Source organism: Diadema antillarum, unplaced genomic scaffold (genome assembly GCF_040938485.1).
Source record: "Diadema antillarum isolate AM-2024a unplaced genomic scaffold, OU_Dant_1.0 seq00001539_RagTag, whole genome shotgun sequence".
Classification (NCBI taxonomy): Eukaryota; Metazoa; Echinodermata; class Echinoidea; order Diadematoida; family Diadematidae; genus Diadema; species Diadema antillarum.
Window position 1 is genome coordinate 23,796 of NW_027272270.1, and position 19,466 is coordinate 43,261.

At 40.3% G+C, this 19,466-nt stretch overlaps 1 protein-coding gene across 1 annotated transcript in view; it reads right to left on the reverse strand.

The window, feature by feature from the left end:
• Positions 1 to 19,466, reverse strand: part of LOC139710530 (protein MTSS 2-like) — a 94,298-nt gene that overhangs the window by 13,726 nt on the left and 61,106 nt on the right. The window contains exon 4 of the mRNA XM_071622464.1: positions 3,839 to 3,923. Within this exon, the coding sequence (XP_071478565.1) occupies positions 3,839 to 3,923 (85 nt within the window). The remainder of the gene's footprint in view (positions 1 to 3,838; positions 3,924 to 19,466) is intronic.

Genomic DNA, 19,466 nt, shown 5'->3' on the forward strand with positions numbered 1-19,466 from the left:
GATCTCTGGAAAAATGGTCATGGGGCAAATTTTAGCTGCAAACATTGTTATCTCATGGAGGGGGGGGGGGGGGGTGGGGGGGGGGGGGAAGGGAAATACTGAAGCCATTGGCTAGGTTCACACAAACCTTACAGATTGATTCCAAGTTTTAAAATCAGTGATTAGCTTGTAGTTAAGCACCATGTGGATGCACTCAAAGGTTAGCAATCTTTAAAGACTACTTGATGATTAGAACCAAAAGACATTAAGGGTTTACACTCCACCATTTTATTTTATTTCTCTACTCGTAATTTAGCATGGGGGGGGGGGACATGATAATCTGTTAAAAAGTTCGTATATCCTGTGTATGATCCCTAATACCCCTAAACTTCTGGGTCCACCTGCAGCCCATGTTTTACACTACTGTATCATCGAACATTATCAGGTTTATGGCTAGTGCTGCGTGCACATATTCTTCCGGTTCTAGAGTTCATTGAGTGGGACTCTCGAGCCAAAGGTTTAATCTTGAAGACTAGATGTTGTGTGAATGCATGTCCTAGTTTAAAACTACAAGGTAATCATTTGACTTTTGAGTTAAGTTTAAAACTTCAAGCTAATCTTGAAGATTAGATGTGTCATGTGAACCTACTTTATGCCTTCTCAGACAAGTGCATTTGCCAAGGACATAGAGACAGCTGTATTCCACATGTCCTTGTATCTGTAGCTCCCTCTGTGACCAAACTGTTTACCAACAATGCTGTTGTTCGATTCATGAAATTTTTTTCTACCACAAACTTTCTACTGATATGGAAGTCGGTCACACTCACAGGGCTACTTTATTAACAAAACACCTACCATGGAAGCAGTACAATAACCAGGTGAATAGCACATTACAAAAAAAAAAAAAAAAAAAAAAACTGGCTGAACATTTTAGCTTGTGGTCAAGCATACATGTAGTTGAATCCTGTAGGCAAATATAATCATTAGGGGGTGAATATTTGCCCAAAATGATTAGTAGTATGCCTCATGAGAATTTCCATGTGATATTGTTAATCTAAAGGTAATAACCATCAAAAGGGCATCACTGTTGGTCCCCTTCCTTCCATCTGATCATGAAATCTGTATGAATACTTTTGAATTCATTCATTTATGACTGCTTTCTGAATCAGCACTTTTTCAATATGGTTCATTCATTCTTAGGCCAAGTAAAAAAAGAAAGTAGTTTCTCGTCCGGGTTTTTTGAGCAAGGCGATGAGGGAGGTCCTTACTATTTGATATCTTACTATTTTTTCGAGGATTGTCAAAATGAAAGTAATATGTGTTTCTCGTCCAGTAATTCTGAGAAAAGTAACGAGAGAGGGCTTTACTATTTTCCATATCCAATTTATGAAATGAAATATCACTCTATTAAGTGGTAGCTGTGTTATGAGAGACCAGGTCCCAAGTGTATGTCTTGCCTGCACTCTGTGCATTTTCAAACAAATAGATATATGTACCATACTTGAAATGAAACTTCATGCATGCAGAAATACATTTGCTTTTTCTTTCCATTACAGATGTCTGTCAAGGGAAAATGACCATCTTAATACTGGTATTTAGTGTTGTAATGGCATTTCTGATACCAGTGTACTTGCAATTCTGATGTATTATGCTATTAATTGAAACAGGTATAAAACATGTCTTTCAACAAATGTACGACTGAAATAAATTCCATGATATTCAAAACACTGCTTTATTTATCATTGTGTTTGTGACATTTTGTGTCCACACAGCTGGTACAGTGTATGTATATGCATTTCTTCACAGTACAATTGTAGCACATTCAACTGGAAACTGGCTTGTAGAAGTTGTACAATTGCAGATGGATGTCAAAATGATACGATTTATGGCATTATAGCATTAAACAAAGATGTTTCTTCATGTTCTAAAAAGACATTTGATAATCACTCATCATTTGGATGATGATTGTACAAGTGGATACTCGATATAACGAGATGGTCGGGACCGAGTCGTGTTCCTCGTTATAGCCGATATCTCGTTATATCAGTAGGCATAAAAGAAGGCATAACATAAAGACATTAATTTGCACACGTGGGACTACCCATCATCTTTCAATCAATACTGATAACTTGCTAATGTGTGTGAGGTAATTACTCACCTTTATGGGTAAGAAGATGTTTTTTCGCCAATGAAATCCGATATCAAGAATGTTTTTCTTATTAATTGTAGAATAGATGTTTGAATTTGTAAATCTACATAGCTTGCGATTGTGTGAAGATCGTCGGTGGATTGGTATGTGGTTATGGTATGGGTGTTGTGTGTGGAAAGCTTGAATATGGTCTGCACAATGCTGTGTGTGTGTGTGTGACACATTCTGTATGTACATTATGACTGCATGTGTGTGTGTAGATGGGGAATTCCCTACGTAGAAAGCCAATCACAGCATCAGATTGCCTCACACTTGCTAAACGTCATGATGATGTCATGTATACGGCCGTCCCACCACATTTTCTGCATGTATCAGTGCGCGCGCACACACACACACATACACGTACAACATGCGGTGCTAGCTGTAGAGTGAACTGTCATGAAGAAAATGTGTGTGTACAAGACAGTTTTTGGCGCATCGAGCTTTACAATCTCGGACCGTGATAGCACAGGCGAAGTTAAGCTTTACCCGAAGACACTTTGCTTTACCTCGCTATATCAGGTTTGATTGGCTATGTTTTTCTTTGTTTGGAAATCACAAAATTTATCTCGTTATAGCAGTCATTTCGTTATAGCCGATCTCGCTATAAGAGTAGCATTTTACATGGATTTGTGTGGAAGGAAATTTGGGACCCGCACCGGGAAAATTTCCTCGTAATAACCGATATCTCGTTATAGCAGTGTTCGTTTTATATACCGAGCTTCCCCTGCCCTGTATACCACACTACAGATGTTACGATTCACGGCCGTGTCCGTGAATTTACGTCGTAAAGAAAAGTATCCCGCAGAAATACGATACAAACCAGAATCCGTGGAAAAGTCATTTATTTTGTAGATACACCCATTTTATAATTCCACATTTGCTGGAAAAGCGCACTCATTTTCTCTTCAAAATACATCGCCGTCAGATGCAACGTTACAGAGCAGAGTGTACGGGCCTCTACACATTCGAATGTGTTCATGCGTGCGATGGCCTGGGGACCCGATTTGGACAGCTAGCAAGTTACAGACACGGCCGAAAAAATAGTAAATATCAAAAAAGTCGATGCGGCAACTGAAAATCGATGCGGGCGGGGAGCGGGCTGGGACGAGAATTATGAATTTCTTGGTATTTTCAGCGCCATTTTGAAAATAGTAAATAGTAAAAAAATCGATGCGGCGGCCAAAATCGATGCGCGCGAGGACGAGAAACTGGTTTCTTTTTTTACTTGGCCTTATTTCAGGACAAATTTCTGATGAGTCAGGAGCTCAACAATGTTTAATAAAATCAAAAAGATTTAAATTTGAGACAAAAATGGTTGAAATATCAACTTTTAATTTAGAAACAAATTTCAATGTCTATATCATTCACAAGCAATCCGTTCTGATCATGATTTTTCTTTGATCAAAGGTCTAAAAAGTTCTGACACAACATTATGTAACAGGTCATGCATGTATACAATACCTGTTCAATCCCCCCCCCCCAACACACACACACACACACACACACACACACACACACACACACACAAAGACAGCTAGAGAAAATAAATGACAGTGTGGTGACAGGGCAGCAGACAGACATACACAAACAGACAGACAGAGATAATTATACAGACACCAAAAAAAAAAAGCAAAAGCTTGCTCCGCTATGGCCGCTAGTTATACCCACCTTGTGAACGACTTCAGCTTCAGTTCTATGGACTTATGTCTCAGACACAGCCTGGTCAGAGAAGCACCAAGTTCCTTTGAGGCACCTGGGTAAGAGAGCGAGAGAAAGAGAACAAAAACAAAACAGAGAATTACTATTTGTCATGGGGGGGGGGGGAGAAGTTCACTTATTGGTATTCACAGCAGGAGAAGACTCCATCATCCACGCATCCAGAAGGGTGGTCCGCTTCCTAACAGTGTGGTAGTTTTTTTTACATAAGCCAAATGCTTCTAGGGTACTTTTGACAGTGAACAGCAGACGGTTTACAGCAAGTACTCAAAGGCTGGTCACGCATTTCAAATGACTTTACTCCATCTAGACAGTCGCTAACATTTTTCTCCACATTATGCATAAAGGTTGCTCTTCATATTTCAAATCAATATCAATACGGGATGTTATGATCCTAGTTCAAAAAGGAAAACAACAACACAAACATCAATCTTCACACCAGCATCATTCTGGTTAGCAAATGTTTCATTTATAAAGTCTGTCCCTACCATTTGCATTCTGTTTCTGCACCATGTCCATGACATGGTGAGGCAGTGGGCCCCAGCGGGTTAAAGAGCAACAGTAGGTGAATTCACACTCACAAGAGAATACAACGCTACTTTGCACGGTAATTCATAATGTGAATTCAAACACGTTACCAAATTAGATACACCATGAAATACATCGCCAAATATTGTCGTGTTTAACCCTCTAGGGTACATATCCTACAACAAAACTACACTCTCCTAAGATGGTGCACAAGTAGGCTGCTACCTATTGTTCTACAAATGTTTCAAGTTTGATTAACCCCAAACAATAGCAAATGAGCCCATCTTCAGCCTGCACATGGTCAGCAAGATGGTGCACAAGTAGGCTGCTACCTATTGTTCTACAAATGTTTCAAGTTTGATTAACCCCAAACAATCGCAAATGAGCCCATCTTCAGCCTGCACATGGTCAGCCACCTTGGATAGAAATCCTCTGTCAGTTCGGTTGATTACATTCCTGTACTGGTACGACAACAGACACCCCATCTCCAAGCATCAACCAACACTCCTTTACACACACCCTCAATCAAGTTTCCATACTTAAACTTGGTCTGGTATCCAAATTCAGTTGGAAATGAAAAAAAAAAAGAAGTATAGTGCAGTATATCGACTGATAACGAGCGAGACTGAATGACAACTGGATCTATGCAATTTCTAATGTATCTAGATGAATGCCGCAGCCACAACCTCAGAAAAAAAATCGATGTCCAAGCCACTCCCTGGCCTGTGTAACAGTTTAAGATTGTAACGTCCTACAAAACGAAATTTATGGGCAATCTTAAAAGCATGCACCTGCCTGCGCAATCAATTCTACAGTGACACTGGGGCTAAATTGATAAGGTACTGAAACGTGAGAAAGGCTGCCAGTCTAGACAGACACTTTCCCCTGCACTCAGCATACTCTGGAGCAGAAAAGACCATAGCCTCCACAAAATTTCACTTCTTACACAACAGCTAGGTTATACAGGCATATATATGTAGGCCTACATGTACTTTCAGAATGTACAGAAAAAGGGGAAAAAATAGGGGGAAAATTGTCACTAAGGAGAAAAGCATTTGAAGGGTTCTGTTGTGTTTATTTGCTGGGATATCTATGTATATATACATGTATAATATTTCATATTACATACGTATGTATTTGTACGTGCATGCCTGTATGCAAGCATATGCTCTTGATATATTTTATCTATTGATAGGCAGATACAGAATATAGACAAACAGATTATTAATAGATAGATCATAAGAATGGACTCACAATTTTCATTTGGCATATTATTTCCTTGACTGGAATCTCTAATTCTCTCAATATCGGTCAATCTAAAGTGAAAAGCATGGTGTAAAAATGAGGATTGCATGAGATGGTGTAAAAATGATAATTGCATGAGATGGTATAAGGTAGGGACTGCTTGAGAAACAGGCTATTTAAAAACCTGTTGTCGTCTATTGCCGCGTGCAGTAACGTGTGAGTGACCTGTTGAGCAGTTGCACACAAGGCTACTGGTATGAATTACTTATGTTTTATTCATACAAATTCTGATATGGTGATGGTATACCGTTCTTTCTCATTGCCATACACATCACACATCATAAATTTGCCCTTGCAAAGCATATGACTGTTGAGACATGGCAGTGGCAGTTTTGCTGCTTTATAGACTCTAGTTCAGAAATGAGAACAAAAAGACTGAAAACAAGTAAACAAGAAAAATCTACAGTGATTTCCACAAAATTTCATTTTTTTTTTTTTTGGAAAAAAAAAGGACACATTCCCTTGACTTGTTACTGATGTTTGTTAAGGGTATTAATATTATTCCCCCTGCCTTCTGAAAGAGGCAAGGCAATGCTCTTTTATTATGCAAGAAAAGTTAAAATATAGGCCTATGTTGAATTTTCTTCATATTTTCTTTATATCGCTCTACACATGTGACATCACAAGCAGTAGAAGTCTTCTCATCCAGCGATGGCAGCACTGAAACTTCAAAAATTCATATCAAGTTTTGAATGGATTGTCCAATTTTTCTCAAACTTTCACTGATGTGTTATACTAATATTGTTGCATTCTCTCAATCCTTATGTATAGTAAGGCGAGCTCATCTTCAAGTGTCATAGGGCAAATTCTTATTTTCAAGTTGTCATTTTTTTTTATGTCTATAACGAGAAAAAAAAAGGTAATACAATTCACTGAGCCATTTGAGAAACTATGAAAAACTAAGGAAGTTTTTATTTGGTCATTGTATTTGTTTTGTTTTTCTGCAAGTTTTTGTATCTACAGCTTGGGGGTGGGGGTGGGGGAGTATTTCCACATGGCTGAAACATGTGAGAAACTGTTTAGACCCATGATGGAGGAGAAGGAGAAGGAGGAGGTGGGGAGGGGGTAGGGAAGGAAGCAGGGGAACAAAAGGCTCTTTGGTGTACTATTGCCACATTTGGCAACAGTCTTCCCTCCCCAAACAAAATAGCCTGTAGCTGGTAATTGACACCCAAACAGTGGAGGCTACTGTTGACATCCCAGTCTGGCAGCTAAGACAGACTAGTCTTGAAACTCCACACCCCCCACTGACATGTAACACCCCTTCCCCCTTCCCCAACGATATAGACCTACCCCATACCGTTGCAGCTACGTGCAAATTCAAAATCTTTCACACACATGCTCAGAACATGAGTATGACATTCCACTTCAACGAAAGCTGTTGATGGTGTCGATTCAATGTGCTTGAAGCTCTTGCAAATTATCATTATTTTTCTTTTTTTGTAGACAACATACTTTAGGCCTATTTGTCAATATCTACCAAACATATGAGGAATGAAAGGGACAAGTACAAGTTTGCATTGAGGGGTAAGCAGTTTGGCCTAATAAGCAGCCTCCAAGTCCCTCACTCTAAATCATTTTAATACCGAGAAAACACAAAAGAAGCAAGAAATTTGACCTTAAGCTCATTGACAAGTCTTTCGTATGCCTAAATCATACCTATGAATAAATGATGTTAAATAGACTGCCTGCCGTTACAAGCATAGTTTTGAATCTGTCAAACAAAATTTTGGTAAAGTTTGGCACATACACTGCATTATTTCTAGTGCAGTCCACTCACTGTCAAACTTCCCAGTGATATTGACTGACACATGTCAAAAAGAGGTCTGTAGCTGCAGACTAGCCCACAGAGTCTCTGGGGAGCCAGCTGGATTGACCCCTACATGACCTCACCCTGACCTCACTGAGGTCATGGAAAGTAATAGCCTCCTAGAAGGATTACAACATGGTGTCAATTTTTTCAGGCCAGAAAGCTCTGAGAGCGACCAGGGGTTGCTTTGCATCACTCCAGGTGATATAGGAACACCTTTCACAGGCCGTGTTTCAGTATTTACACACTTTCCTTGCCTGCTTAGTCCAATATTTTGACACCTTTCCCCTACAAAAACCACTTGCAGCATTTTACCTTCAACATCAGCTCACAAGTACATAAACAAATACATAAACAAACAGACTCAAGTCCCCCCCCCCCCCCCACTACATCATACTGCAATTTTGGTGGAAAGAAAGAAATATGGTGAACAAATATCTCTGTTCCTTGAATACCGTGTATTTTATGGACTAAAATTCAAATACTCTGTCACTTCCATATGATGGGCAATTGTTTTTGTTTTTGTTTTTTGCTTTTGCTTTTGTCTAGAAAGGCTTGCTTCTGTGTATATCATCAATGCATTTGACAGGTCAAAGATTGAGTTCCAGAGGACTGTATAAAGTCCTTCAATGTAGAATGATGTGGAAACAGACATTCTTGCAAATGCAAGACAAAATTTATTAGAAGTAGGCCTACATGATGATGAAGATTAGATTATGGCAAGCCAAATGTGGACTTATATGTTTTATATCATTTCTGCATTCATTTCTTTTCATTTTCATACAATTACAAAAAGATCATGTTAGCTATGACACATACATCTCTTCCTCAATCAATTTATTCATTTTTCCACAGGAGGAAAGAAAGAGCCAGCTAGTATCCTTGATCAGCCCAAGTCAAGTGAAACCTAGTGGCAATGACAGCGTATCAGGATATCAGTCAGAACCTCTGGCATGAACAGCCAAGCTCGTAATACAATGGGAGGAGTAAATGATCCTTATCAAAGTTCCTTTGGCTTCCACTGCAGTCTCTTCACCTTTTCAATTGCCTTTAGGAGGATTTATAACACTCCTGCGGCAAAGAAAAGAACAACCATCGACGAAACCCAATGCCTGTCGCCATGGCATGCTCATGCCATTCTGTGCAATTTGAAAACATTGTCGCTTCGCAGAAGTTTCCCCACTATGATCAGTTGCAAATGATACACTATTGTAATGCAAATATTGTGCACAAGGACAATGTGCTCCAGATTTTGCTTCTCCTACCCGCATCCTGTCCCCACTGTGATGTCGTAACTATGGTAACACAGGTCTCCTTGAGGAGGACACACACATTGGGGTGAGAGAGTGCAGGGCAGAAGTTTGTTTTAAACCCTAGGTCTGGGATTTAGCAGCTGCTATTGATTTCTTTCAATATCATTCTGTGAATCAAAACACATTTCCAGAAAACTAGGCACACATGCTCACCCTCACAATCGTGTCATTAACTATTGTCACGCTGAGTGCAAAAACACAAAATTCACATTTCGTTTGATACTCGTCAAGCACATGATAGAATTCATTAAAGACTTTCTATTTCTCGCAACAGGTACATACTGCATGAAATTGCTGTATTGCTACCAAGAAGGGGAAAAGAGGGGGGAGAACTGTACAAAAGAGAGAGAAAGTTCCTTTGTTCCTGGGAGGAAAATTACTCTGTGAGAAGTGAAACATGGATCATGTTGCTACTTTGCCATCATGCACTCTGCAGGAGACTGCTCGCACAAAACACATTGCTGCCACACGAACTCCAGTCTTCAAACCTGCATGCTCTACCTGCCCTGGCTTCGTGCTAGCCCCTTTTGTGTTCGCGTCATTGGCAAACGGAGTTTCTCCAACCAGGGGGCACCCCGCTGACTTGCATTAACACTTAATTGCTTCCTCGAAAAAATCTTTTCTCTTGTCTACAGCTTGGGTCCCCCCCCCCCCCCCCCCCCCCTTCAACCTGCCATTACGTTTGAACATATGATGGTCATTGTACTATCTCTCTCTCTTGCTCTTTCTCTAACCTGTGATAAACTTTCGGAAAAATCTCACAAACCTGCTTTCAATTCTAGGCCCCTTTGTGATTCAACACTAAGCTTCCTCTTAATCTGGTACCACCAAATGGGGCTTTTTCTTTTTTCATTCATTATTTTCACACCTTCCTTTGACTATCTGGAGTACTGGTCGAAGCTAGAACCCTTCTATTCACAGATATACATTGTATTTATAGACCTCATTGGTCACAAAACTCAAAACCTGCTGAGTTTTTTTTTTTGTCAGTCACTGACTATGTACAATTCCATCCATAACAGCAAGGACAATAACAACAACAAAATCACAATACTCCATTCCAGGGCCTGTTTTAACATATCCTAAAGGACAGCGCTTGGTAGATGGATGCCAATCTGACTGTTAATGTTAATGCATGGTTAGCAAATAAACTCAGTAATTGCAGCATTTTCTAAAGGAAAATCTTCATTATGATTGAAGCAAATCAAGCACTCTCATACAGTTTGAATGTCAATCAAACCGTAAACCCTCTAAAGAGTTGAGGAAATTGTAAAAGGCAAAACAATAAATAAGATTGGAGCATAGACTATGGACTAATCTAAAGCTTAGACACAATCCCTCTCTCCCTTTAACCACCCACCCCCCCCCCCCACAAGTTTCTGTTTTTTTCACTGGTACTATATAGGCCTACCATTATCTTTCCCATTCCATGAGAACATGCCCATATGTCTATCAATGAAAACAGCTCTTTCCACAACCTGCATCAGTTTCTCCCTCACTCCCTATCTCTCACTCTCTTTGTCTCTCTATCCATTTATCTATCTTACTATCAATCTTTCTTTCCTTCTTTCTTTCTCCACATTTTATTTATTTATTTATTCATTTATTCATTTATTTATTTTGTTTCAGTAGGGTAGCTCTGTCAGTGGCTAAACACTGTTATTCTCAGAGGCCCTACACGTATCTGTCTCTTCCAGAAAATTCTTATTGTTATCTCTGAATGTTAGTTGTATGACCATTGTTTTCCAATAAGTAGGCCTATAGATTTATTTCTTCATCTCTCACATCTCCCTTGTCCACTTACCCCCCCCCCCCCCCCCCCAATCCAGTTTTGTGAGAATTGTCCACCAGCTGTCTTCCCATCAACCAACAGATGCCCTGGGTCCCAAACCAGGATGACTGGTTCTAAATGGGGGCTTCCCAAAAATGTGGTCACAGCTGGCAGAGGGCCCCCGTGTCTCTTTGGTGAGGGGAAGACATTTTTCCAAGTCTATCTTGTTGTCTGAAGACCAATCCAGTATGCATGGATGCCAAGTTCAAAAAAATTTTATGAGTGAGATTTTCATGACTCAGCATCTCGGCGCGCGTGCATGTGCATGAGCGAGGGGAGGGTGTGGGGGGGGGGGTGTCCGCCCTCCCACGGTAGGGAGCTTTTTCAATTTTTAGCTCTTAATGGTGCAAGCTGGTGCATACTTAAGTGACTTTTTTTTTTTACTTATTTTGAAAGACAAAAGGGAAATATGCCTTCAATTGCAGCTCTCACTTTAATCCTTTAAGCTATGCTCCCGATGCGTGAGAAAAATGGGTGTCATGCGTGAGATCGTGAGTCAGACCCTAAATGCTTAAGTCTCACTCACAATGCGTGAGACTTGGTAGCTCTGAGTATGGCAAGCACAAGCAGCTCACTGAGTTTTCACAAATACTGACATTGAATGTGATTCGATGTTCACATCAGGTGCAGACCAGGCACCTATTTTGTCCGCTTCACAGTGTTCAACCAAAATCTTGTATAATCCAAAAAAGGCAAATCTGTGTCTCTTAACCCACTGAGGACGGGATGATTTTGCTACAACAAGCATTTCCCATAGACACCTGCCAGAGTATACTCGTCCTCAACGGGTTAAAGCATAGTGGGTGAGCTTGGTTAAAACTGCCACTGGGTTTGGTGATGAAAATGTTCCGGAATATTCTTGTTCTTTACCATCCATAGGACATAAAACTCATCACCATGGTAACTTGCCCAGTTTTTATTCATCACAAATCAGTAATCAATCCAAACTTGACCTCGTTGTGAAGTTTAGTAACCCCACACTGGTATAGCAAAGTGCATCAGTCAAACAGGAAGGCCAAGGTAACATTATAGGGATTACTTGGATAAGGTATCTCCACGCATTGACAATTAGTTTTAAAAGACAACTGTGCCAATTGGCAACAACAACAAAAAAAAAACACACACAAAAAAAAAAAAACAACAACAACCAGGCGGCGAACAAAGACTTCTGGCAAGTCTTTAACCTATCTCTGTGCTGACAGCAAAGAAGGAAAGAGAATCAAGCACGTTCCCAGCAACACTGAAACAAGTCTCAAATGTCTACTTCTCAATCACATCCGCCAAAACTTGGCTTTAACTCAACCATCTCCCATCCTTCTACATCCTGCTCTCTATAATGTACTGAGGAGTCTCTAAGCACTCACAAAAGTTGAAGTTGTTCAAGAAAGGGGGAAAAAGCTCAAAAAAAGTCAAGTTTCATAAAAATAGGTCTCTCATTCACTTCTTCCACCAAACCCACCAAGGTAGAAATATTACTCCAAATGGTTTGATGAAATTTTGATGAAATTTGCGAGATAGGTCCATTGTGGTAAAAGAAACAGGTGTTTAGTTTGTAGAGGTGATCTGGATGGTAATCCTTCTCACGGATGTTTTTTTAAAGGATGTATGCACAGTTCACAGTTCTAGGGTGTTATTGATCCTGTGGGTTCACATCTTCTAGTACTTCTTTTTTTTTTTGTTGTCTTTTTTTTAGGGGGGGTTTCTTTTTCTTGCTGTTGGGTTCTATATTACAAACTTTTCGAAATCTCTCCATAGTGTGAAATTAGTTTGCTTGACTCTACTCTATTCATTAAAGCAATCTTAGAAATTTGGTGTGTATTTTTTGTTTACTGTAACTATGCCGATAGCCATCAGAAAGTCGTTGCAATGGGCAGTTGATTTTGAATGACATTTTCCATGATTTGCTCAGAAATGAAGAGATGACCTGTAATTCATGCAATTCTTGTTTTGAATTCATGACAAGAACAGACCAATCTGAGTACGATAGAAAATAAAAACCTCTCAGGTGAACTGAAATATTGCTTGAGGTTCAGAGTATTGTATGTGCTATCAGCAAAACTGAAAAGATTAAACCAACATCACATACACTTTCCTCTCTTACAGCAAACAAATTAAAAAGACAGAGTAAATACAAAACCTGTACTAATAAGATTTAAACAACAAAATCACTTGTAGAAGAACACAACTCTGGCAACATTTTCCACAATATACAGAATATGTTTTAGACCTCATGTATCTATTCATGCGTAAAGTAGAACAAGAGACCCGCGGGTCTAGCGCTCACCTGAGTATCGCAAGTTCACCTTTCATGCAGTCACTAATCTTAATTATTTACAGCTCTACCAAAATTTGACCAGGCATTCTCAAGTAGAAGATGAAAATGTACAATAAGGGCCCAATTTTTTTAAGATTCCTTAATTTGGGGGGGATTGGGGCCCCCGGGGCCCTCTGGGTGGGGCATGGTGCCCATTTTGATAAATTGAGATCCTGACCCCCTAGGGATGCTACCTGCCAAGTCTGACAAAAATCCATCATGAGGTTTTCAGGAGGAAGATGAAAATGTACAATTCAGGCCCCCATTTGGACCCTTCCAACCACCCCCCCCCCCCCCCCCTACCCAAGAGGGGCACCCCTGGATCTCCTATGAACAAACTTGAAACTACAGTCATTAATGCACTCACTCATAGTATTATCTCAGCTCTATAACTTCTGATTCTAGAGAAGATTTATAAAGATTCCTTCATTTGGGGGGTTTGGGACCCCTGGGGGCCCCCTGGGGGCCCCCTGGGGGCCCCCTGGGTGGGGCATGGTGCCCATTTTAACAAATTGAGATCCTAACCCCCTAGGGATGCTACCTGCCAAGTTTGGTGAAAATGGGTCATGAGGTTCTCAAGAAGAAGATAAAAATGTACAATTTAGGTCCCATAAGGACCCCTCCTCACCCCGTCCCCTGGGTCCCAAGGGGGGCACCCCTGATTCTGCCATGAACAAACTTGAAACTACAGTCATCAATGTACTAACTCATAGTATCAACTTAGCTCTATCACTTCTGGTTCTAGAGAAGAAGATTTTTGCGGATTCCTTAATTTTGGGGGGGGGGGGGTTTGGGCCCCCTGGGGGCCCCCTGGGTGGGGCATGGTGCCCATTTTAACAAATTGAGTTCCTAACCCCCTAGGGATGCTACCTGCCAAGTTTGGTGAAAATGGGTCATGGGGTTCTCAAGAAGAAGATGAAAATGTACAATTTAGGCCCCATTAGAACCCTTCCCCACCCCCCTCCCCTGGGTCCCAAGGGGGGCACCCCTGATTCTGCCATGAACAAACTTGAAACTATAGTCATCAATGTACTAACTCATAGTATTAACTTAGCTCTATCACTTCTGGTTCTAGAGAAGAAGATTTTTACAGATTCCTTAATTTTGGGGGGGTTGGGCCCCCCTGGGGGTCCCCTGGGTAGGGCATGGTGCCCATTTTAACAAATTGAGTTCCTAACCCCCTAGGGATGCTACCTGCCAAGTTTGATGAAAATCGGTCTTGGGGTTTTCAAGAAGAAGATGAAAATGTAAAAAGTTTACGCACGACGCACGACGGACGACGGACGACGGACGACGCACGACGGACGACGGACGACGGACGCCGGACGAAGGGCGATCGCAATAGCTCACTTGAGCCTTTGGCTCAGGTGAGCTAAAAAATAGACTGTGAACAATCTTGAGTATATTTCATTCACTATCATTTGATTTCTAACTTCTCTCACAATTGCTTTCATTCGTTAAGAATGGACTTGGCTTCACCTGAACTGACTATCAGGGCATTCAGATGCAAAAAATTTATACTAGAATGGTATAGCTATACCAAAACGGTATAGCTATACGATGAATTTATACGTCTGAACGCTGACTAACGAAACGACGTATAACGAAACGACGTATAGCGAAACGACAGTCAGAGCATCGTTTCGAACTAGAACTCAATAACGAATCAGCATTTCGTGTGCGTCTGAACATATGGCGACCATAGAACGGTATAAGTGGGCGGGGCTTAATGGGAGCACGCACGAAAGGTGACCCCACAGCTGTCACTCATGACTATAAGAGCATGCGCAATGGGAAACTGCACATCTATACGACGTTTCCCAGAACGATCGAAATTAGTGTCTGAACGGTCTGTCAGCTATACGATGATTCTTTATAAGTCGTTTCGTTATCAAGTTTTGGTATAAGATGGCATGCGTCTGAATAGGGGGTAAAAACACTATTGGAGGAATGACTGACAGTGTTAAAGATGTCAATAATGGCTTTTCCAATGTATACCTGTGCCTTGCCAAGGCTCTGACAGTGATATCTACGTGCTGTGAGACAACAATGTGTGTTAATATTCTATGAAAGTACAATCAAGCAGTGCAGAGTGAAGACTGAACTTGACGACGTGGCCAGCAGAGCTGAAAAGTGCATAGAACTGGGCCTCAATACAATCAATAGATAAGCATTTGTGAGAACAAAGTAATTGAAAATGTCACTGCCCCCAAGGGAAAAGAATGAAAGTGATTCAGAAGCACTTTTTGAAACAATTCCAAAGTCCCCTTGCTCATGGGTTATTGGCTCTTTCAGCTTTCGTCCATTTGTGCTTGCACTTTAAATTAGTGTTTGTTTAACTTTATAATGCTTGTTGTTGTTTTGTTGTTGCCTATGTGCACTAAATACTTTCAAGCTGGTTGCTTTCATTTGTTGCACAAGGATGCACGATGTATGCAATGTCTGCCTATCTAGCATTAAGTCCTCTTCACTGCTGTATCACTGCAAGAGATGACTGTGAGTGCGCACAATAAATGCTGACAAACTCTCATGATGTCATATCATTGCAATTCAGCCATATAGATTGAGAAAAAAAATGCATCTCAGTAGCAGCTTCACAATGGAAATGAAATATAGGCCTACCACTTTAAAGATGCAAGGACAGCCCCTCTGGCTCACGGAATGATTGAACAGGAGCTCTTTCTTTTTCGCACAGAGGTGAACGTCATTATCGCAGATAACCAAACCGCTAATGATGTCCCCTCCAAGTTTATCAGGGTTTACACAATCTGGGAAGGTCAGGGGAAGGTAGTTTCTTCTACAGCATTTAATTTGTTACGATGGGAAAACAAACTTGGGAGCATGCATACTAAGGCATTGTGGGTCAAGAGGAAATGTAAACTTTGGGTCTCTACAGGTGCTACAAAGAGAAAGGGAAGATTCAGGGCCAATTTAGTGTTGTATGTGCCATATATTTTGTAGTATTCTTATTTCAACAAAGGTACCGGAAAGTCAAAACAGTTCAATCTTTAATCATTCTAATTACCGCACAGCTAAAAAACCTATTCTTCTACCACATGTTCATGTCTATTTCAAAGAGAAAAAAAAGGAGTTAAACATTAGACAACTTGTTAATTGAAAACCCAAATTGCTAATGGGGTTTAACGTGTAATGTTATGTCTAATGCTTGTATGGTTGTATACGTGGGCATCATAAAATCTCTTCTCACGACCTTCGTCGTTGGGGACATCTAAGATAGTTCCGAACCGACAAAAATCGGTGTGCAAAGGTAAAGAATGAAGGCCCACGTGATCATGCGACCTTATTGCAGACATTCACATCCCCTGCGACACCTGGGAAGCGCATCAAAACATGGTTTCCACGAGGGGACCTTAATGACTCATCAGTCATTTACAGATATGTTCGGCAGTTTACACGAGTCAGCAGAACGACGTCCTATCTCAACACCAACACATATCAGGGCACATGGATCGACACATGTGGACTATAGGCCTGAGCAATATCAGATCATCCAGGGCACTCACTGGTTTGATGTAAATTGATGAGAAGGAAAACTAGAAGCGGCAGGTTAATTACTCGGCAGCAAATTACCTATCAGCCCTTTCCAGTTTACATTTCACACTAAACGTGCAATTAATTATGGCTGATTGTACAGTTTGGAGTATTCATATACAAAAGAATTTTAAAAACAAACAAAAAAAAATCTCTACAGTTTATTGTTTCTCCTTCTCCTGCACACAAATGCAAATTACTGAATGTCTACGACAGAAAACTAGAGGATCAACAAGCCTAAAGCAGAAACAATTTGTATCACAGATGGTTATGAGACATTAGAGCCTACATGGCACCAGCAATTAATATAGACAGTCAGTGGTCACAAACTGAGAAATATTTTGTTGTTGTTGTTAGATTCATATTTTCTTTGACATGTGAAGATATTCTTTTTGCCTATAATTCCACAAGATGGTAGACCAGAAACAAAGTGTCACTCACAAAAAATGAGTCAAACTTTACCTTGTTTGATTACAAAATTAGTGCAATGTCATAGCCATGTTCTGAATATCAGTAGTGTTCTCAGGGCCACTGCACTAATGTTTGATCAGAAATGATGCATCATGTCAATGCTGTATTTTGAATTCTATGCTTCATCCACAGAAGGGGCACAGACAATTCACTCTGTCTCACTAATTTGGGGACATAGGGGCAGGAGAGGAAAAGATTGGAAAAAGGGAAAAAGAAAAGGAAAAGAGCAAATTTGCATTCGAAAACGGCATAGGGTCATGAATTATGCTATTTACAGAGCAAACTCCAGGAAACTGAAATCAAATAGGCAAAACTGAATTGGCATGGTGCATAGCTGAAAAGTATGGCAAGCTTCCAGAATGCTGATGAATACTCCCATGCGGTAGACCATAATTACTACATTTGTAATGTATCAGAAACTCAAACATCTTTATTAGTTTAGTGTCATGCTTAATGAATGATCTGAGCCCTTTCAGATTGTGCAGAACGATTGTTTGAAAATGTGCTTAGAAACACATATCATGCTAATCTACTGTAATAATGAAAATATGGAAAATCGCATAGTGCCAATCATGAAATGTTTCTAATCAGTCGATACATTTCAGGCCTGAACGTAAACTTGAATGATACTCTCCCAACCTTTATCTCAAATTATGTTGGCCATGTGTGATCCAGAGGTGTTAACCCCAAACACGTTTTGGCTTGAATTCGAGAGTGCACTTATGGTATGAACCGGTAGTGTAAACTTTAGAGCCCTGCTTCACCTTGGATTCACATCTGCTGCAGTGCTTGCACTGAGGAAAGTAATCTTGAATCTCAGCGCATCAAAAGTTCCATGTTTGATTGACAGACCACAGAGTTTCTGACACAGCTGTTTCACTAAGCGTAGCATGCCATTTTGCGGCCAGCAATGAGAGACTACTGTAAAACATGATATATTCGCGGCATGAAATTTTCGCGAATTGGAGCCGACAGCCTTTTTCGTGGCATGAAATTTTCGCGAATTGCCACTGGCGTTCAATGCATGTAGTGTAGACAAAAACTTTCGCGTGTATTTTAATTTCGCGAATTTTGGCGCTCGCGAAATTCGCGAAAATTCTTCGTTTTACAGTAATTTTCAATGTATGAACACTCTGCGACTCTAGAATGCATTTAGATGCATGTTTCAAAAGCACAGTTACACCATACAAACCAGCTATTTGGTGTCAGCGTGAAACTCCCGCCTTACTAGTTCAAAGACATGCTTAATGAAGACACGACTTCATCCAGCATCATACACGCAAATTTGACTATGCTCTATCAAACACATGTACATACATGCACATACATGTACATTAGGTGCTGCTGTCCTAATTCTACATCACACTCCATTTAATCATCCTCCTGTACCTAAGTATGGCTGTACGTCTCGGGACACTGCCAGCCAAGTGAGCCAAAAGACTGTCTGCCAAGTCTAAAAAGGCAAAGTGCAACCGCGTGTTGAGGAGTCATGGGATTGCAGGGAATTGTATCTTTTAGTGACATGAAACGACTCCTTTCACTTCCCTCAGAGGATATTGCTCACTGCAAATCGTGAGTTCTGATACTTCTCTGAGTTAATGAACAACTTTCACAACTCCCATAGTGGCCTTTAGTGATGCTAGCTTCCTGTAATAACATACACCTGAATCAGGTGGCAACTGGCTGTTCATGCCTTCATGATTATACTGCAAACTGTTTCCACTGGTACTTGGCACATGTGCACCTATGCATAGGTCTATACTCATGAATCAAGAGTGCCATGTTCCTGCAAATTTGCATAATGTGCAATATTTGGATACTATGCGTGGGTGCTAAAGTTTATGTGTATTTGTAAATCGCTGTGTAGGTTTTGACAAAAATCTCATTTACAGTGCAGGTTTCATTGTACACACTATGACGACCATTTACATTGGTAGAAACCTTTATCATTTTTATAACTATTGTTCACATTTTGTATATTCAACAATTTTCAACATTGAATATACTGATTCAAAATTTTACATTGGTTGTTTCTATTCCTAACTCACATTTTAGAACTATTTTGAAGCACTAATGCTGGGTTTTTTGTTTCATCTGCAAATGGTAAATAATGCCTTTAAATGTGCAGAGCTGTGCAAATACCCACAGACAGCAGAATTTTCACTGTTGTGTTGAGTGGAGAGCAAGCCTTTAAATTGGTTAAGGAAAAAGAGGAGGGGGTGGGAGGGGAATGATCTGTGGATTTTGTTCTTTTTTTAATGGAAAGCACTTTTTGTTTTTTAGTTTGCAGTGTGTACAAGTACACCTGTATGTACTCTTTATAACAGCAACAATAAATGGAATTTGAGAAAAACTGGGGTATTTTGCTGCCTATGCAAATACTTGTTATACATACGCCTACATTCTTTATTTCCCCCTCTCTCTCTCTCTCTATCACTTTGACAATTCATGTCCAT